At 28.1% G+C, this 23,642-nt stretch overlaps 1 protein-coding gene across 1 annotated transcript; it reads left to right on the top strand.

The window, feature by feature from the left end:
- The first annotated feature begins 1,653 nt into the window (after positions 1-1,653).
- On the top strand, positions 1,654-23,263 carry LOC111030832 (sodium-dependent dopamine transporter-like). The gene is made up of 15 exons (XM_022310525.1): positions 1,654-1,786; positions 13,660-14,112; positions 14,198-14,455; positions 14,546-14,680; positions 16,142-16,466; positions 18,204-18,337; positions 18,461-18,600; positions 18,677-18,780; positions 18,895-19,019; positions 19,121-19,233; positions 19,396-19,536; positions 19,631-19,730; positions 19,797-19,897; positions 21,171-21,338; positions 21,432-23,263. Exons 2-15 carry the CDS (start codon positions 13,674-13,676, stop codon positions 21,531-21,533), a joined length of 2,385 nt encoding a protein of 794 aa, XP_022166217.1. The 5' UTR covers positions 1,654-1,786; positions 13,660-13,673; the 3' UTR covers positions 21,534-23,263.
- The last annotated feature ends 379 nt before the right edge of the window (positions 23,264-23,642 follow it).

Raw genomic sequence — 23,642 nt, 5'->3', positions numbered from 1 at the left:
AATTTAATGTGGAGGAACTATAAAAATGTGATCTTTATAATATTGTAATTCTAAAAACTGAATAATAATATTATAGAAATGTGTTGTGGTATATTATTTAAAGCAGGTAGGTATACATAAAATACATATTTATTCTGTGTATAATTTCGGTTTTAAAAATGTTGAATGATCAAAACCATACATTTATATTTATTTTTTGGTTGATAAAGTATGTATAAGTAAAGGTACGCAAATAAAAAAAATTAGAAACACGGCTTTAATTTTTTCTCTAGGCTTAATTTATACTAAAAGAAGCAGTGAGAAATCACAGTTTAATAATAATAAAATTAAAACTATGTTAATTTTATTCAAAAAGCCATAAAAAGCGATGTGTCAATCAAGGCTGGATGAGTTTTTATTCAGAAGTGGGTCTTAAATGATTTAATATTGAAAAATGGAACTTATTTATTTTTAAAAACTCCTTCAAAATATTAATATTTCTACATATTTGATAACAAAAAAAACCCATAAATACTGGCGAGATTATGCTTTACATTTTATAAAAGTATATACAAAACTAAATTATGTTAAGTTTTTCATCAGGTATAAAATATACAGTTATTTTCTATGAAAAATAATTAATTTTTATATTATTGTTTCAAGAGGGAGAAGCGGTTTCAAAGGATTCTACATAATATTATTATGTCACATTGGAAACTCCGATATTTGATGTTTTTGTACCATGCGCAGTGCGCACACAGTACTGCAAATAATTATTTAACGATAATCTAGAACAATAAACTTAAGATTACAGAATGTTTTGTCTTGTACGATAAATGTTATTCTCTGTGGTTTTAAATATTTTACTTTTTGTTAGAGAAAAGTGCTCTTTTAAATATAACATTATAGTTAGACATTTTAAACATTTTTTAATTTTTCAAAATGATGTAGTAAAAAAGTATATCTTTGTACAAAATAATGATTGTTAATTGACTGATTTTTATTATATTTTTTAATTAATATAATAAATTACACAAAATTATTTTATTTTATGAACCACACATCATAAAATACTCATTATTTCTGTTGTAGTTCCACGCTACTTTTATTCCTTCCATCCTCAACAATTTAAAATTTAAAATCTATTGTAGTAGCTGTTTGTTGTTTTTTTTTTAATGCTTACCTAAATATATTTTTCGTGATTGATATAGAAACATCCTCATACAAATGTTTGATATAATAATGCACATAATATACCATATAGACAATCTACAATAGAGTATAAGTGTAGTTTTAACTAACACACGTATTATTCAACAGATACAATAAAAATGAAATAAGATAAAATAGTGATGGCAGTGATGCAGCACTGCATATTACTCGTCTTTCAATATCATATATTCAAATATAAAAATCTTTATAGTTTTTAATTTTATTTTCTTAGAAAAAAATATTACTAATTAAATCATATCTTTACATAAAACGTGTATTTATTATTATATAATTATTCTTTTGTGATTTCACTTCAAGTATAGTGTGGACTTCCGAAAAGTAGGTGAGAGCCGTTAGGTGGTGGCGCGTTTTTCCGCTCCTCCGATGTTAGGGGCGCAAAGTAAACTTGGTTGCCATTGGGTGTCTGGGTGTTCTTTCCGTCGCCGTAACTCGTATGGGGCGGTCGTCTCTGAAATAATGCACTCGAATAGTAGATTTAACTGTAGTAGTGTCTTTTAACTTTGATTAGTACCTATACATTCAAAAACGAATCATTTTATTATATTATTGTGACGCATTTATAACACCAGTCTAGGTAAGTTATTAGAGTATATAAAACATTTATTTTGATTTTTTAAATTAACCATAACACTCGTAGGTATCTAATTCCAATTATTTTTTCTAAGTCAATATTTTAATCATTTAATTATTTGTAAATAAACCGCACTAATATGTTATCAAAACAATTAATAACATTTCATTTAAATAACATATAGTCTGTATTATAATTATATATTTATATACCTACCTAAGTGACTCAATTGAATGTTTTACATATAGTTTGAAGTTTTTATTTTTGAAACACTTTATTAATACTTGTTAATTTATATGTCCATTGCATTTAGGTAAGTTTGTTAATTGATTCTAAATTGATTAAAATACATTATGCAATAATTATGTTCACCAATCTATGAATTTTTTATTTTGATTGATAGTTATAATATACTATTTTATGTAACTTTATTCAAGGTGTGTGCTTCAAAAAACTTTAAATATCTTTCAAGTAATTTTATGTTATTGAAATTGCAAACATTAGTTTTAAAATGTATTTTAATTTTTTATTGCATAAAAAGTATAATCCTTTACAAACAACATTTTTACTGGTTCTTATTTTTAAAAATATTGAAGACTTCTTTTTATAAAATTTGTAATTAACGCAGGCAATTTTAGTTTAACATTATACTGTTAGTTTAGGTTTTCAGATAATTTTATAACTATTATTTTTTGATTCATAGTTCCATTAAAATTAAAAATACTCCTAGAAACATCTGATACCAAGATGAGCGAAGTTAAAATAGTGTCTACAAACCACAATCACCACAAGCGACAGCCTATCTGTCAACTGTTTAAACATTTTATCCACAATTTTGAAATGAAATTGTGGTATATTTTTGGTAACCGAACTTCAGGAATAAGAAAACCAATAAATCGTTTGCTTTAAATCATTTTTTGTTATTATTTACTTTGTAAAATGTAATGTATACCTTTATCATGGCAAATGTATTAGTACTTAGTCAAGGGAGTAGGGACTAATAAATAATTATTTTAGTTTTTAACGTGATAAAAGTTTATGAGATTCAAACAATCGTTTTTCACAACTTTTACAAAATTAATATTATACATAATAATATGTTAGGTTATCTATAATTTAATATTTGTATTTTATATAATTACGGAATTTAAAACGTTCAAAGTTCTTATTTATACATAGACATTCAACATTGAACACAGTGTGTTCGACGTTTTGCTTTATAAGAAGTATATTGTGAGGTCGGAAAAAGGTGGTATTTGAACGTAATAATATCTAAGTATATATTATTATGCTTTTAATTTGAAGATTATTGAAACCAAATTACCAAAACAAAACTGAATTTAAAAAATCCGCTATTAGTGTAAAACAATTCATACATTTTATTATTTTGAACTAACATCGATTATATATACTAATGACTATGTAATGATTTTTATCATAGTTTTTTAATTTTTAAATTAAATTCATATATCATACGACTAATAATATTTATCAGTGATTGGCGATTACTTCTCGTTCTAAATTTAGCGGTACTCATAAAATGTACTCGTTTGCATTTTATGTACTATATACAATGTTTAATTTTTTGTTTAAAACTGATGAAAACTAGAGTTTTGTTTAGTATGATTTTTTCAATTCCTAATTTTTGTAACCCATCGACCAATGAGAAAATTCTAACAGGAAAATGGTGGAGAAAGTCGAATAAAAAAATTATACGAATATTTAACATAGTTACGGGGATACCTAATTTTACGACAAGTCACAATGACGTAATAAAAATATATAAATTAATAAAATGTACTGTTTAATGTTTATGTTGTGTTAACGTTTAAATCATAAAAAACGTGTGATACAAACGGTTTTTTTTACCGCTGCAGAGCATTGTTATGTTTAGTCTCTTACACACGCACGTTCCGATTATCAGAATACACAGCTACACTCTGCGAGCACGTAATTATTATGTTACCGAGTATTGGTTTGTATTTTAATATATATGGATATATTATTATGTTTGAAATGTGCCCCACGGCGATTTTCGATTATATGAACACTGCCGGTGATTGCTGCTGGTCGGCTTATGTCACAAACGTGAATAATATTCGCCCCGTGCCATAAACCTATACGCGAGTAGCTTCACAGTCGTGCGATATTACATATGTATATAATATTCGACAACAACGTACCTGCAATCGGTGCTATAATGTTTGTGTGCGTTTTATAAAATCCACACCAAGGAGCGCGTACAACATGACATATTAATTCGCGTTATATTATACACCCCGCAGTGGGTAGAGCCCGTAGGGGCATAATAGTATGGTATAATAGGTATTACGCATTGTAATAATATCATCATTTATGTAGTTAAAATGTTATAGGCGTAGAGGCGCATGGCGGTGACGGCGGAGCAATTAAAATAATATAAAAAAATAAATATATAAATATTAACGAGGTGATAATAATAATAATAGAAAAACGATTTGTCAACACCCCGGGCCGCGTGATGTGTGTTATGTGTTTGATCAATATATAGTATAACATTATTATAATGTGCACAAACACGTAAATCGTAATTCGTAGGCAGTTGTAGGTGGTACACGGGTGACAATTTAATGCGAAATGATTTCGATAGTAATAATAATAATAATATGTTCTTAAATATACGTAGGTACCTACGTCAAAACGATGCTCACTCTGAGTCGTGCCTATACATATATATAAATTTAATAATGATTATATATAGTATATATAATATACGAATTGCGGGAGCCTACCGAAAGTACCCGCCGCGGGCTGATGTGTGTATATATCTTCCTTGCCAGCACGTGGCGTAAATGTATTATATTAATATACGGTCCTTTACACCGGCTTCGCAATAATAATAATAATAATAATAATAATAATAATAATAACATCCTCGACACCGATACATGTACCGTGCAGCTTGTACAGCTTGTTGTTTGATGTTTGGAAAAAATATTTGATATATTTTTATGTTTTGTTTTACTATATTCGCATATATTATAATATAGTACAACCACCTAGTATACAGCAGCTGCACAGGTAGCTTTGTTTGTTATTATTGTAAACGACTAATTTTTACGAAAAAAAAAAAACCATACGTATTCGACAATCGAATGTATACGTCATGTATACATAGGTGTAATATATATTATTATACTATACGGCGGTATAATTATTACATATACAATATCTATATGATGATCGGATCAATACGATATTATATAAACTCTGCACTATACCTCGAATGATTGTTATATAAATTAGCAAATACTTATTACTTATATCTGATTCCATTACGGGTTTTTTTGTCTTTTATTATTATACACTCCGGGTGTACGATATTGGCATACTGGATTTAGTGGTCGTGTTTAGTTTTATTTCGTAAATTATTAGTTGGGATATTGTTGTATTTATAATGGTGTTAAAAACAACAAATACCGAATTAACTTCAATTTCATCATCGCAATAATTATTATTCTTTTGTACGACGATGTATAATATTTTGAATATATTACATCGATATGTATCGCTAAAAGTGCACAATACACATTGTTTAGTAAAAAAATATATTATCGATGGTATTCTAAATAATAGCAGGTGCATACGTTTAGAGACAAACCTAACAATTTTCAGTTTAAAAGTTCTTTAAATTATCAGCTAAAGACTACGATTATTATGGATTATAAACATTAGGTAGGTACTGAATAATGAATTAAAGCTCTGCAGTCTGCATTCTTACTATATTATTATGTTTTTGTTTATTATCTACTATTTATTAACTATCTTATACAATTATATAATAAGATCATGGAGAAGAATCAATTTTACATTCGATGTACCTATATAGGCTATACTTAGAACCAATAAAATGAAAGTTTTTTTTTTAATTTGCTATATCATATTTTTGACGTGTGTATCAAAATGCTATATCTATATAAACCTAGACATTGGTTATTTTATTTGGTCATCATTATTGATGTTTCACTGCCAATTATTTTTTTTTTTTTATTAGGTAATATTTATTCGAGTTGCTTCGGAATATATTAATTTTAAGACAATGTTGTTTTAATATTTCTTTAATTGTATATTTGTATAAAGTGCCAATATTTTATATTTATAACGAGTATATACCTACATAGGTAATTAATCATAATTGAAACTACCATATCTATTCACTATGTTCACTAGCTTATAATGAACTTGAAAACATCGCAATTCATATTTCAAACTGTAACCTACGATTTTAATCAGGTTTAGTGTCCCTTGTTCCTTTTCCCTTATTTATTTTGTATAAGCCTATATATTTTGTAGGTATCTAAGCACTAACAACATTTTAAAAAGTTTTTTCGTACAAATTTGAGATTGAGAAACCTAACACATAATACTCGTTCTTTGAATGTGATGATTTATCAGATTTCAAATTAATATAATGTATTAGTTAATACTATAATTCTAAACTGAAATGTGATTACTGCATCCCGTTTTAAATAAATAAACATTTTCCCAGGAGTGTCATTTAAATTTTTATCTCAGTAGAGCAATTAGTAGCATAACAGATTATCAGTTTAAAAAATAAGTACAAATGTTGTATATAATACAATATATTATGCTCATTTTATACTTAAGGAACTTTCTTATAATATACCAAAATTAGAACAAAAAATTGTAGGCTTTTGAACTTTGTTAAAATGGTTCATTTTTCATAGGTAGTTTTTTATACCCAGCCGATATCTCTTAACTCTTTGGATTTTGGCATTTTATCTAAAATATTTAAATATGTATAAACAGTTTTTTGTGCATGCTGCAGTACTAGTATCAGCATTATTATGAGTATTATAGCGTCACATTAGTAATTAATTAGATTACAATTAACGATTTATAAAATATACATACAATTTATTTTATATAAATAGATAATGCATTGCAAATTAGAATCAGATTTGAATGTTAAATAATGTAGGTACATTAATATTATTACGTCCTTATCCACTTGAATGTGAAAGGTTAACGTTTATTATTATAAGTTAAGGTATTAAACAATGTTTGCCCACAAAAAAATAAATAATAATTACTTCCGTTAACCTTTTACACCTATTGGTTATTTATTCACAGCTTTATATTTTAGAGCACACAACACATTTATCGATAAAATATCTTTAATCTTTATATTTTAATAACATTTAGAGTTGCTTAGTTTTTTTTAAAAATATTATTATTATTAATATAAACTTCAAGGTTATTAGACTACATTAGGTTAACATTGTGTTCACATAAGATTCATTTATACTTTTTAGTTTTTTTTAAATAAGAGATTAATTAATTTACATATGAAAATGGTCCGATTGCTTCACACAGATTCTCTGGAATGTGGAATTCGTACAGTGGTCAACAACGCGTTTGATTGTAATTTGTACCTACATTGCATATGGGACAAATGGACGTTCAGTCTTTGCCATCAGGTATCGATGTGAAATATTAATGTGGCCAATTCAATTGCTTACCTAGTAAAAATCCTTAAACGAGATCTCTGCATACAGTTATATCTTATGTATTTCGTATAATATAAAGTTGTTAGTTGCCATTGTTCAGATGTACAATGTATATATAACCACTGATTACTAATTTTTGTCCACAAATTATGTGTATAGTTTTATGGCACTAACCACACTTGTGCACTAGACCATCGAATTATTGTAGTCGTCCAAAACATACTTGTATACTGAATTTGTATTTAAAACATTTAACGGGTTTTGCGCTTCGACGACTTTATTAATGATAATGTCTTGTGCTATCACTCGACAGTGATTCATTATCATGTTTAAAATTATTATTGTATGTTGATTGATTGACCAGTTTCTGCCAGAACTTTTACGACGCCAATTGGTATCTTCAGCGTTGGCTAGAAAGTTTCGTTTATTATTTTATACAGATATAACTTTGTATACGAGAATGCATGCATAAATCGTTGTTGAGAAAATATGATCAACGCTCGTATATATAAAAAATTTAAATAAAATTAATTTTGTAAAACAGTCTAAATTCTATCTTAAAATATTATCCTATAAGTAATTGATAGAGTTATTCCTATAGCTATCATAATGGTATAATTAATAAACGTCTAACGTTTAATTTAATATGATTTTACTCGGAAGTATTGAAATGAATAATTATTGGTGTAAGTACATTTTATAGTACCTAATCATATTTTATAATAAATGAACTTTCATTATTACCGTTTTTAGTTTTACAAGAGTTTATTCTAATATAGATCTAAATCAAAAGCTATAGCATGATATTTGAAAATATCTGCCTAGTTTTACATAAAGTATAGATATTTAAATGAATAATAAAATTCAAAGGTTTATTAAAATATTGATAGGTCAGCATTTAAATTATAATAAAATGTCAAGAGAAAAATATGTGTACATTATACATGGAGCAATTATTGTTGACATCACAATATAATACTCAAATAATTTTGTCACAAGTAAACCAAATAAATATACTTGTACATACGGATTTACTAAGTCACCGTGTTCACTCTCGTTTTTCCTTTTATTATTAAGTTTATTCAGTTGGTATATAGGTATAAGGGCCATATTTTCAATTACTTGGATTTTTTATACCATTTAAGAAATATCCTGTGGCAATATTATTCTATTTTTTTTAAACAGTACACTTTCTATTTTATTAAAAATTATTAGCAAGATAAGTATTTTGAAAACGCCGGAGTATTTAAATTGAAATTTGTAAGAGTGGTTTTTGATTAAACTTTATTTACGAAGGATGATAGTCCTTACTCCATAATAATTAATAATGGATTTATATAAAATATTAAATAGGTATGATGTATTCGAGTCTAGCTCCAGGACAATTTTTACAATTAATGATGAAATTGTAATAAATCAGTAAGATCAGTAGATAAATCCCCATTCACCGTAATCTTCAAATCATTATAGCTCCAATATCACTTAACCTATTTTCAAGGGCTATTATCCATAGTATATAAGAAATTTTATACCTCAGAAATTACTTGTTCGAATTTTTATTTAAATACATGAAGATTTACAAAAAAAAATCATCTATGTAATAATTTTAATAAAAATGAGGTTCTTATTTGAAAATGTTTTTATCGCAACAGGTCACTCTCTGAGTAATAAAATATGGTTATTATAAATATAACCATTGGCCATTAGTAAGTTAATTATTAAAGAATAAATGGAGGTGAGCATTCTTAGTGAATCACTCTGTATATAAAAATATAATAAATATATTTATTGAACTTTGCTTCGGTGTCCTTAGCTTAATTAAATATTTGTTGGTAATCAAATGATTATATATTTTACCTAAAGTAAAAGTGCTAGAGTGGAAGTAACATCACACTAATTTCCGATGTAACCTTAGATAACTGATAGCTTATACAACTAACAATTTTTATTTATTAGTTACATAGTAATACATACCTACTTTTTTAATGCAGTTTGTGGATCAGCCATAGAATTTCCATTAATTTTTTGAATATTGCAATTCATATTTAGATTCTTTAAAATGTGTATAAATGAGTATGATAAAAACATAAAATACATAGGTAGCTTAATTGTGGATATGTATTACGAAATACTGATATGTTTGATATTGACTATGAATTGAGTACATCTCCACTTTACAATTTTTAAAAATGACAAATTTTTCCTCGAATACATTATAAAATTATATCTTTACTCATTATATTATCTATAGTCTTTATTTCTCAATATATATTTGAATAGTTCACAAAATTATAATGTATAATACTATAACGATATTCGATAGAGTATTTAGAAAGTATATTAACTATACATAATTTAATAAAGAGTAAAAATATAATTGCACTTCTGCTGCTATAACATTAGTCATGTGATATGTTTTCGCATTGTCATAAAAGATAAGTTTTCGGGGAAAAAAGATAATATACCTTGAGTTAATATGTACTTAAACTCATAAAATAAATTTCATTTTATTATATCGGTAAGACAAATATTAATAACAATAAAATCCTAAAGTTGTAAGTAATAGGTATTAATAATAAAATAATTGTTTTTTTGAATTCCTAGCATGATTTTTAATTTTAAAGTTTGATTCATGACACACAAATTAATAAATGAATAAACTATAGGTCTCTTGACTTTAATTGTAATATTCATCTATAAAGCTAGTTCCGCATTTCTTAGATTTATTGTTAAAGTTTTTGGAAATTAATGTAGGTATATGGTATATTATGTCATTATGAAAATTTAGAAAAAATATTTTTATGTTAAAAATAATACCATATTATGTGTAATATTATAATAACAAATGAAAGCAGGCTACCATATGACGTGTACTATACACACAGTAGATTCGTAACCATAGATTCTTGCATTCAAATACTATTTACATTTTTTAAATTTTAAGTGTAGCTACGTGTTACAATGATGTGTGTTTTTATTTATTTTTGGAACTTTGCTTAACTAAATTTTGAGGAAGACATTTTGCTTCAAACTTCGAGATTAAGGGTAGTTCTGGTAACAACTTGATCTGGATTGGTGATTAGGGGGAGGGAGGAGATCAAAAGTTTCCAAGTCTATTTACACTATTCTACAGTATAACAGTAGTATAGGTATAACCTTCGTAAGTAATGTGGTGCTATTGACTTATAATTTATAATTGTTTTATCAATTAATTAAAATTTAAAAAAGGATTAACTTAATGTCATGGAAAAATATACTCGAAACTTACTAATTACTGTACCTATGTCAGAGTGAGTTACTTGTTTTTTTTGTTTTCAATATTATACCGTAATATTTTTAAAATATTTTATAGTATGTAGATGTATTAGTTTTTATTATTTCAATATTAAACTAAATTTTGTTCATGAATTGTAATGCAAGGTTTAATGTTTTTTAATTTTTGTCTTGATGGAAGTACAAAGTATTTTAGTGATGAGTGATGACTTTACGCCACAGATTTAAATGTTAATTGCTTTTATGTCAGATTTCCTAAAATATTGAATTATATTACAATTTACAATATATTTTGTTTGATTCATAAAATCTCTAAAAACTAAACTTTTATATTGTAATTTTTCTGTTTATATTTTGAGGGCATTTTTCTTATATTGCATAGAATTTGATTAACAATCAGCTGAAATACACCCGCTAAAAAGAAAAATTAAATATTATTTATTTGCTTTGTCATTTGATATATTTTATTTTTACCTTTGACCAGGTACTGTTTATTAGAAGGAAATGTCTAATCTGATGGATGGAAAACATTTGAGAAATGTAAAAATTCTATCTTATTAGATTTCAATAGTAGTATCGTTGTTTAAATGTAATAGTCAGTGTGAAGACAAGCCATATTTTTTTATCGAGATATTATTTCGCATGTTCAATAAACGATGTATACAATTAAGAGCCAGTAATAGTGTTGACGTTTTATCAATGTTGCGTGTGGGTCCATGAGAAAAAACAAATATTGCACTGAAAATCTTTTAAAAAACCCTCCGAAAATAAGATATGAAAGTTATTATTTATTACGATGCTCAGTGGAGATTAGTTTCCAAAAAAAAATCATCATTTTTCAGATTTCGTCTGAGGTAGTTTTTGTATAAGAACTTTCTACAGTCTATGAGTATAATGTTCTATTTTTTAATTTGAGACTTTGCATATTTTTGCTCTAAGGTTTATTTAGTTGCAGTTAGCATTGGTTGTAGGTTTCAGCTATAGGTTATAAATAACCTAATAACATAGTATTATATTTTATTAACTAGAAACTGTTATAGATGTTTTATCTTTAAGAACTAAGTAACATTATCAAACATAAATTATGATTGTTTACATTGAAAACAACTATAAAATGATTGTTGCAATTTGTTTAATGTGTTGAATGTGGACTTGATCAAAGGTTAATTAATATACAATAATTTTCATTAGATATTAAAAATCTATTAGTGGTAAAAATATAAAATAATTGTAACGATTATGCATAATGCATAAATAAACAGATAATGTATTACCTATAAACTATTTATTACTATACTTTTATCATATCGCTGAATATTGCCTATTGGTATGGGAAATTTACAGCTATACCTAGGCATTTTTAATATGATGTTATTCAGCTGTCTCATATGTTTAATATATACTATATTAAAATGAATTTATTATTAATTTTATTGCTTTTTGTGCACATCATATATTCATTTATGCACATAGCACATTACAGATTCTGTACGGAGCCAAAAATATAATATATTGGATGAACCATATTTAATGCAGTAAAAAAAAATAATGCATTTTTCACCTCTTTGACAAATTGAGATACAGACAGATAAGTGTATACTGATTGTATACTAGGCATAATTTTTCTATTTTCTCAATAATTCCCAAACAAAATATGGAAATCATTTAAAAAATATGACCTAAATATATAATAAAGACTCTGTTTTTAATAAATATTCTTGACTATTTTTGGCTAATTTTTCCGAATCATAAAAATATTAAGACTCTCGCTTCAATGGTTCATACAACCCTTTTATCTTATACTTTTTAAAAAATTTTATGGTCAGGCTAAAAACAAACACTCACAGATACACAGTTAAAGTGATAACTGTTATATGTATATAAAGGTGCCTGGCACACATTTTACATTCTTACATATTAATAGATATAAACCTACAACTTTTATCATACACAGGGGCCATACACAAGTAGAATTTATTTCTAAATTCATTTGCATTGCGAATTTTTCCTGTAACAAATATAAGTAATATATTTTTTTATTAAACACCATTTTAGTAGTGGTTATTGTAGAAGAGACACGAGGACTCCGATATCATCGGTTGACATCGTTGATGATGGGTGTATGCGTATTTAATATAAAACGTCGACGGTCCCACGTTACCCGTCGGCATAAAAATGCCAAGGACGTCGTCGCCGAGAGGGAACATATACGGCACCACATTATAGTTAGTAGAGAAAGCACTAATAATATATAGCACTCTCGTATAGTAGAAGTACGGTTTTTGTGACGGGAGGGTATAAGAAGTATATATGAAGTATATTGAGGAATATCTATACACACACACACACATATATATATCATAAACGTATAGAGGGGAATGGACGGTAATCATCATCGGTGATGATTCGTGCACGTTTAGGTATTTGACTTACCCGTGCAGCTCATGCTGCCGCCGCATTCTTCTACTTATTTTTTCCCTCCTTTGGCCTCTCGCCCTCTCAACTTTTGTCCCCGCTTTTCACCCCCCAAAGCCAATATGCCTCGTTGAACAATCATTAGCGACCGCCGAGAAGCAATAAACGCCGTCGGTGTCTCCTCGAATCACTTATAAGTGTATGTGTGTGTGTGTGTGTGTGTGTGGCCGCGTGCCCGAGTGTGCGTATCTGTGTAAAAGGTACAAAGTGTGTGCCGCACATACCTTTTAAGGGATATCGATAGGGGTGGAATGGGATATCCCCCTCCTCATATCTGCGATGATCGTGGTTGTGGAATCTCGGGAATCCGTAGCCACCGACGACGACCGGAATAATAAAATTTAAAAAATATTTAAGACATATTACTCTCCGTCATCAGTCCGACCCATGTAAAGGAAGCAGGATGTTCTCGCGCTTCTCCATTATTAAATTATAATACGATCGTCAGTGTTCTCAGCGCCAATTCTCTCTCGTCTATCCCGTGATAGAAAATACCATTACCCCTTCGTGATTAATGTGCATATTGTCACCCAATATTACAACATATTAATATATTAACATATTAACATATTATTATTTATACCACAGTAATTTTTTTTAAATGTTGAATCATTTAAGAGACAACTCCAAATATGACTGGTATTGCAGCGAAGACATCAGCAATGTTCAACAACGGCGTGACCAGCGTCGAAATTGTGGACAGTGATAACGATGATATTGGTGTTGAAAAGAGTGGAAATAAAAAGTTATGGGTCTCGTCAATAGTTAAATTTCGACAATTTTTCAAATCATCTCCGAATACTATGTCTAGTAATAATAAACACCTCTGGCGCAAGCGTCAAAACAAGGCAGACACTGAGAACGATCAGTACTATGACCAGGATGATGATCAAGACGATTACAGTGACAAGCAGGAGCTACACCAACAGGCTAATGATGGAAATGGTAGTAAAAGTCATGATATAGAAGAAGATGACGACGACGATGAAGAGGATCAAGACGAAGACAGGCAAGTGCGAAAGAAAATGCTCCGAAAACAAAACAAGAAAGAGGTAGAAGTAAAAAAAAAAAGTAAGTGTTTTCAAATCAACTAACATTTTTCCCTAATCTTTTATTTCGAAGAAAAAATTGTATTATTTAAACTTAATAATTTTAGAAAATACTGAAATACGGTTGTTACTGGCTAAATCATCAGATGACACTAAAAAGAACTCAAAAATAATTTCGGAATCTACAGCCGTAGTCTCAATTGTGGATGAAATAGATTGTAAAGAAAACCCAAACACTAATATCAATGATGGTGAAAGAGAAACTTGGGAAAGGAATGCAGATTTTTTGCTATCTATTATTGGGTTCGCGGTAGATTTGGCGAATATTTGGAGATTTCCATATCTTTGCTACAGAAACGGCGGAGGTTTGAAAATAAATGAAATATTCTAAGACTATGATAAACATTTTACTAATTATTTGCATAACACATTAACTACTAATTATTGTGTTACAGGAGCATTTTTAATACCATACTTTTTAATGTTAATATTTGGCGCTGTTCCCCTATTTTATATGGAACTCATATTAGGCCAATATAATAGACAGGGGCCAATAAGTGTGTGGAAGAACGTATGCCCTCTTTTTAAAGGTACATTTAAAGTAAAATATTGCTTGAAACATAGATAAACAGTTTTAAATCTGAATTAATTCATATATATTACTGTGTATTTATTATATACTATGTACTACGTACTTTATTTACTTGTAAAAACAAATTAATACATTTTAGAAAATTTCGTTAAAAGTTTTCCAATAAAAACATCTTTTAAATAACAAAGTCAATTTTTTTTACTATTGATAAATATGAATGTATTTTACTTGTAGGTATATTATTTATTACTGTTTGATAATAACATCAAACTACGTTTAAAATATAATTGCTCTGAATAGGAATTTACATCGAAACAAAATAGCTTATATCTTTTACAGTCAAAATAAAACAATAAGATATATTCTAGTTCCATTAATAAATTTATGATAATGGATTTTTTAATCAAAATATTATTACACAGGTATACATTATGTAATTTTATTGTTGAACTGCCAAAAGTTTTCATATTGGAACTGTACACAATACATTTTTAAGTAGCTACATTGTAATGATAATGTTGTAATTATTGTGGATAGAGGTTTGATGGAATTTTCTGAATATTTTTTTAGTAGATTATCCAGGAACTTTTATCCGGGAAATTCGAGAAATGTTTTAATTATTTTTGATGTGGTATCTATTATATAAAAATAATTTTAACTTCAATTGTATTAAAAAGAAAAAGGCCGATTTGAGTATTTTAAAAGGTAAATAAATGGTACACATTTCGCCTTGCTTTTTGTTTTGTCGTGTGAATAGTTATTTTTTGTATCGACTGGGGAAATGAAAAATATTAAAATTGACTACATAACTTAAGCGTTTAATCGAATATAATATCTATTAATAGATAATAAAAAAGTTATGAAACTGTAGTATAAAATCCAGACCATAATGGGTAATAATGAGTCATAGTGATACAGCAAGGCGATGTATAAAATCAAACGTTTAATGTTGAAATTGAACTTCGTTATTCAATGTGAAAACTACTCTTGACTTTTCGTTAAACACTAAAAATAAAATAACTCTCAAGTACTTCTATTATTTTTCTCTTAAAAAAAAATTTTCACATAAAAATACCGACAAGATAAATATATATATATACACCGATATAATATTTTATTTTAATTTATTGTAGCGTTTACTATTAAAAGCAAATTAAAAGTATATCTTTGTGTACTTTCCTTAGAGATTAGAGAGAAATATTTTTACATTATAAATTTAATTTCAAAGCAGTACCTAACATAATGTATTTCTGTGAAAATGATTAAAAAGTAATTACTAATTAGTTATCTGGTCATCTAGAGATCGCCGAAGATAGTGCACGTGACTCAATTAAAGTGATAAAAATATATTATAAATTATAATATTCTTATAAAATCATTTTCCATGCAATTGATGTTATTTAAATCTTCATAAATCTTATTTTAAATACATTTTTTTAATTTGAAAATTATACCTTAGGAGTTGGATTTTGTGCTGTGCTGGTTGCATTCTATGTGTCATTTTACTATAATGTTATTATTGGTTGGTCGCTGTATTTTTTGGCAATGAGCACAACCAGTAGCTCGGGACAGTTGCCGTGGGTGCACTGTAACAATACCTGGAATACAAACACATGCGTTGAACAGAAAGATGATTGGGAATCAGTATATAACCAATCGGATCATGTTCATAATTATCTACCTAGGATGCACGCAAATGGAACTTTACTGCCGATGTCTGATGGTACTTCGATCATAGGCAGTAATTTCAACAACCAAAGTTCACCGGCGGCTGAATATTTCCAGTAATAACAATTTCAATAGTATTTATTTCAATCTTTTATCCGTTTATATTACAATGGTCAGCTATCTGCCTAGGTATACCTACATGAAAATGTATCTACTTGTATAAGATGTTTATTGTATATGATATATTCAACTTGAGACCCTCCCTCCATCATAAATAATTTACATAATTATTTGAACTCAATATTTCGTAATAGGGTTTGAGTGTCTAAAACTATTAAAATATTATTTGTTATAATAACAGTCACTGTACTTTACAGGCCAAGAAAGGTTAAAACGTAACAGCTTAGACTACGTTTATTCAGCCTAAATGAACTTTTCAAAGTCCAAGACGACAACTATACGTCTATCTCAAATAAATTCCAAATGACAGAACGAAGGTTAATCATCTCTTAAACTTAGTCAGTTTTTTCTAAAATCGTGCAAGTGTCTAAAACTCTAAAAAGCGTATAAGATGCCATTTAAATAATAATTCTCTTTTAACGCCTAAACACTCTTAACATGTGATATTTAAAGCTGTTTAATAATTTATTCATCAAATAAAATAATACCCTTAGTTTCACTAGGTATTTCTTACAATATTTTATATAAATCATATAATATACAAATTATTGTACTCCATTTGTATTCGAAAACTTTTATACATTCAAATCTTGGTTTAGTAGGTCTAAATCTATACAAAATATAAACGATTGTTAATTGTTATAATTAAGATATTATGTGATATGTGGATTTTTTTTATTTATATTTATAATAATATAACATCTAGTTTTCTACATAGAACTACAAATGATTTCTGAATTGTAAAAAATGAATGATATAGTAGAGAAATTATTTATAACTACTACTAGATAGGTTTTCAAATTTATGACTTCCAAACGAGAAAACTGTTTTAATTTAGTCAGTTTACTATGGATGTGTTACGGTTCAATAACGCGTCGCACGTGTTGACGCATTTCCACGCGAACAAATTTGAGTCATAAATTATACGAAAATCCAGAAATTAAAAAAAAAAAATCTAATATTTGAAATTCAAGCGTTTATAGCGAAATATCATCGTTGAATAAATAAACAAATGGCGTAGAATGTGCATCGTTATATGAAAAACTTGCAGATGCATCGAAAGTTTTAAATACTTCACAAATTTCAAATTCTAAGAATAAATAATCGAGGTCGCGTATAATTGTATGAGTTGCTTATAGGAATCTGGAACCAATTTTAGAATGTGGAGTCTCATGAAGCCAGAAGTTTTAAAAGTCGTATTTTTTTCATCATGCATTTTTATAGGAGCAGAACAAATTATTAACCATATGTTGATCAAAGAAAAACTGAATTAAAAAAATGTTTGAAAACAATTTCAATTTTAATGTAGGTGTGAGGTATTTTTTCCTCACTGCTAATACATTTTAATCAGCTATTTTCCGATTTCCGACTATACTAGTGTTTATTTAGTTCAATTAACTGTCTTCCTTTGCTGTCATAACTTTATAATATAAGTTGAAATGTTACCACGTGTTACCTCAGATCCTCCCCTTAGGCTTTCGTCCCTATGTGCAATCGCTTTACTACAATACCTATAGGTAATTATCAACACAAATTTGCGATTATTGATTAAAATGCCTAACTGTCGATTTGAACACATACTATACATTTACCTAATACATTCTTGAAGGTTGTGGTTTATCCGTCGTATATTACATGGTAATAAACAAGTATAAATATTTTATTTTTCAAAGCCGTGGCGTGCTTGGCATGCAAATGAGCGACGGTCTCAACGAACTGGGTTATCCAAAATGGCAATTGGCGTTGTGTGTGTTCATCGTGTACGTTATGCTGTACTTGAGCTTGTTCAAAGGTGTTAAGTCGTCAGGTAGGTAATCCCAGAAATAAAAAACAACTCGAATGACTATCTACCATTTTACCCCGTAATCAATCGATGTACGATTTTGCGTTGTTCGACATTTGAATGAATATTGTGCACATACATTTTCAGGAATTGTCGTCTGGGGAACGGCCACACTACCGTATTTAGTATTGACAATTTTGTTGATTAGAGGTCTCATGTTACCTGGCTCGCTAACCGGCATAACCTATTATTTACAGCCCGAACTGTACCGCCTTTTAGATACACAAGTAACAATTGAATATTTACTTCGGTGGAAACATGTTAAGGCGTATACTATACATAAGTTGATTGTTTTGCCGTCAGGTGTGGGTGGACGCAGCCGTTCAGATATTTTATTCGGTAGGAGCCGGATTCGGGGTTCATTTGTCGTACGCATCATACAATAATATAAAAAACAATTGTTACACGTACGTACATAACTATTTTTTATCAATAAATAATTATATACTACATTTTGTTTGGGCTTGTGTATGTAAAATATTATACAACGAAGTCGCATCAAATCGAATTTTCTTATTTAGAGACTGCCTGATTACAACAGCCGTCAACTGCTTCACCAGTTTCTTTTCCGGTTTTGTTATATTCACTTATTTGGGTTTCATGTCACACAAACAACATAAGCCCATAAGTTCGGTAGCCACTGAGGGTGAGTTATGACGCTTATTGGCATTTCTCGGTTTGAAGCCATAGAGAAACGTTACATTAGTACCTATTGTTAATATATCATTATCATCGCGATTTGTTTAGGTCCTGGTCTGGTGTTTCAAGTTTATCCTGAAGCTGTAGCAACGTTACCCGGATCAAATATCTGGGCCATGTTGTTTTTTTTCATGTCCATCACGTTGGGCATTGATTCGGCGGTAAAATTTAAATACCATGTTATTCGTCTATGCATAAAATAAATACTTATACTGTGATTTGTAACATTAATTTTGTTAGTCGGTAGCTATAAAACATCCATATTATCATTATACATGATATGCATGTATAAACATGTATATTTATTTACTTGTTTCGGTTAGATGGGTGGATTAGAATGCGTCATTACTGGACTGATGGACGAATTTAGTGGCTTCTTTAAGAACCGTAAATGGCCACGCGAACGTTTCACGTTTGCAGTCATAGGTATATCGTTTTGCGTGGCTCTGATAAATGTGACACCGGTAAACTATAATACTATACTGATTAAATATTCAAAACGTCTATTATGTTTTACACGGACGATATTCTATGGCCGTGTGTGTGTGTTTAATTTAGGGTGGCATTTATATGCTCCACTTATTGGACACGTATGCTGCTGGTATATCTCTGCTGTGTTCGGCATTATTCGAATGCATAGCTGTATCGTGGTTTTATGGTAAAAGCGTGTTTAAATTAATCAATCATTTTAGAGATTATCATTTTTCTATTATTGTCTATTTAGGTTTGGAGAAATTTTGCGACGACGTGGAAAGTATGATCGGCCACCGTCCCGGGCTGTATTGGCGATTATGTTGGAAATTCGTCAGCCCAATGTTTATTATAGTGAGTTTTTTAAAATATAATGCGTAGATATTTAATATTCGTAGTTATTTTAAAATACATACACGTAACAATTGTTTAATTAATATGTAAGCATTAGGTGTGCATGTTAAATTCAGGAATTACTAATTAAAATAGCGACTATTGTAAATGAGCTGTATAGGTATAATATCGATTGGTTGGCATGTGAATGTCAGAGCTGTGTTGTTCATTTGGCAAGCAATTCGATTACATTGCTAAATAGTATACTATTAAGTAAATCACCTAAAGTATATTTAGTGACAATTGTGTTTTAGAATTTCATAACCAATTATTACGTTCTAATCTTTAGAATTTAAAGGCTAAAATTAAAAAAATTTAAGTTTCAATGGAAACACGTATTTAATGAATTCGTTTTTATTTGCATACGAAACTATGAACGTAATATTATGTATAATAAAATATAATATTCTGATTATGAATTTACATAGATGCTCGATCTTAAACCCAATTTACATAATATATTTTGTAATATTTATAAAAATATTGATACTATTTTATTCTAGGTCTCTAGGTATATAATAACACTTTTAATTACCTAATTGTAGTGCCGTAGTCAGGAGAGCTTAAGGGCTTTAGCCCCTCCCCGGAATATCAAACTTACTTTACCTGACAGTAGTCTAGCTCTAGCAATGAAACATTGTAGCCCCCCAAAAAAAATCCTGGCTATGGTACTGCTTAACAGTGGTGGTTTTGAAGAGAGGTGAGGAGGATGATCCTTCTTGGGAGTTGCATAATTATTTTTAATATGTACCTAAATATTAAACAATTATATTTTATAGAAATTATTAATAGTATTTATTATAAAAGTTTCAAAATATTACAAGAATAATATGTAAGTTGGCTTGAGAAACGATCGGCAAGAATATAAAAACAATTTTTTTTATATAATTATTGTCACCCCATGGACTGAACTCATCCCCTCCCTAAATACATTTTTTATCAAAACCGCTACTGTTTCTAACAGAATAATATTATAATTATGATAATACACTATTTAATACAAATGTCAGTTTTCTTAATAATAATATTATGCTCACTAGAAAATATATACCTATACTTATATAAATAATTTGAAAATTCAGAAAATTAAAAATAAACAATATTTAGTGAATTCTATTGAAAGAGGACTGCTAATTTTATACTGCCTAGACTAAATAGTATAAAATTTGCATTAAATAGCTTTTAATAAAAAAAAAATACATTGTGTAAATATCGCACAATCGTTATTTTTTAGGGAGTAGTGACATTTGCTTTGATCGATCACCAACCGCTGAGCTATAATGGTTACGTGTATCCAGAATGGGCTGAATGGCTAGGCTGGACTTTAGCCTTTTCGTCGATACTTATGATACCTGGTATGGCTATAGTGCAAATGTGCAGGGCAAGTGGTTCGTTCAAAAAGGTAAAATTTATACCACTCAAATACTCACTTTTAATTATGTTTAATTATTGTCTTCATAAATTCAAATTACATCATTGTTGTGGTTTAATATAGAGACTGGCATACAACATCACGCCACTGAATGAGCAAGAATCGATGGAAAAGAATAAGGGCGAGTGTTCTAGATTTCGTCTAAAGCACTGGCTGTACGTTTAGTATAACTGAACATTTAAAATTATGTATTCATGTTTTTTTTAAAATAATAATTATTTATATCGCTTTGTGTTCCATTAATTAATTAATAATACATTTTCGCTATTGCTAATATGCTCGTATATTCAAAAATAAGTTTAAAAAACAAAACAAAATAGACAACTGTTAGTTAAGGTCGATAATATATGATAATCACGATAAAACGACTTAACAGAATTATAAATTATACACACTAATTATATAACTCATTTTATAACTCATTTTATAACTCATTTTATAAATCTAATTATAATCAGGTGGGTCGTATAAGTACCGAATAAACACTGTTATTTGGTAGACTAATTTACAAATAATTACTATTGGCGTTGAGTACGTACTTAGTAAGTACCTAAGTAGGTAGTATACTCGTATAATATTTATACCATTTCAAATTTCGCACTTGCAACAGTATTATTATTACGTACCGATTAAATTATATTATTTTTACATTTTACAGTAAGTTAAATAATGTTTTGATTGTTGTCAAACATTTAGTAATGGATAATCTATTATCTCCTAGGCAACATTTCGCAACATTATTGAACGCTCTGTATATTATATATTGTTATGCAAAACTGCCAAGTATGAAGTTGTAAGACGTTTTACTTTATATGATCTAGGTGGGTACCTAAATGTTTAAATATATCGATAATCTTTATATTATCTTTATACATACCTATACCTATAAGTACTCAGTTGAATTATTTTTTATACACTCAACAGATATATATTTCCTATCAATATACTCGTAATTCTTATTATATATGTATATTATAATACTATAATATTGTTATATTTGTAGTGTACCTAACTATAGTTAATACGATACTCGATTCTCATTAGCGATACATACACCACACATATGCTACACGTAGATACGCGAAGCACGCAAGCACATGCACACACACACTTACATACATAAGAAAATATATAAATCAATAATTGTGTCAAATTAACTATGCAATTATTATTTGTTGCACAACTACTACCTTTAGTATATTTAGGAGTACCTAGGTATATTTTATTAGTCACTACTCACTAAACACTATGTTTGCCATAGGTACCTATAATAATATAACATGGGCACGTTTGAAACATTCCATATTTCCATTTACAGCATATTGGTGGAGTGTTGATTTGAATAAGACATATTTAAAACTATCTATGTCACAATATTTATAATACAATAGTATTACATACGTCATACGTACATACATACACACATACACACTACATAAAAACATATTAATATTACGTAGGTATTATAATATAACATGTTTTCCTACAATTTGCTAATAATGTTATTATAAGATCTTTTTATTAATAATAATCATTAATCATTAGTATACAAACTTATTATAGTAGCACTATACACAAACATGTCATAATGTAACACATGTCACTAAGTATGTAGTTTGTTTCATTTATAATTTATAGATATTTGTATTTATTGATATCTCGATGGTTTACTGTAATCTATACATCTTTAATGTCAAAAAAGCTTAATTTTTATGTTAAAATAATTTTTTTACCCTTGTAATAATTAATAGGTAATTTATAAGTATTATTGAACAAAATAATATAAGTAAAAGTAATCGGAATAAATACATTTCAATAATATCTTAAATAGTATTTGTTGTTTATCGTATAAAAGTTGTGTTAGCAAAAGTTAACGAAAATTAAGTAAAAATATTACATAATATTATAATTTAACCGTTTGTTACATGTAAAATGTATAATTTATGTGTTACACTTCTTCGTAGTTACCTATATATATATATATATATATATGTATGTATTTACTATTTGATATAATAACTTATAAGTAAATGTTAATATAATATAATTTAATAATTCAATTTTATATTTAACACATTATAGTTGTAACTTGTAAGTTTGAGTAGGTAGTATAAAATAATAACAAATTAGATATTAGATACAAAAAAAACGTTGTCGAACGAAATCTCTAACGTTACTTTTTTGCATTAAAGCAAAATAATAACTATTGTCAAACCATTTTACACTGTATAATAAAATTAAATACGTTCTTTTAATAATCCTCACAATTGTCAC

The sequence above is a fragment of the Myzus persicae genome, unplaced genomic scaffold, assembly GCF_001856785.1.
Source record: "Myzus persicae strain clone G006 unplaced genomic scaffold, MPER_G0061.0, whole genome shotgun sequence".
Taxonomy (NCBI): Eukaryota; Metazoa; Arthropoda; class Insecta; order Hemiptera; family Aphididae; genus Myzus; species Myzus persicae.
Note: the sequence above shows the minus strand (reverse complement) of the source record. Positions and strands in the feature narration are given on the sequence as shown.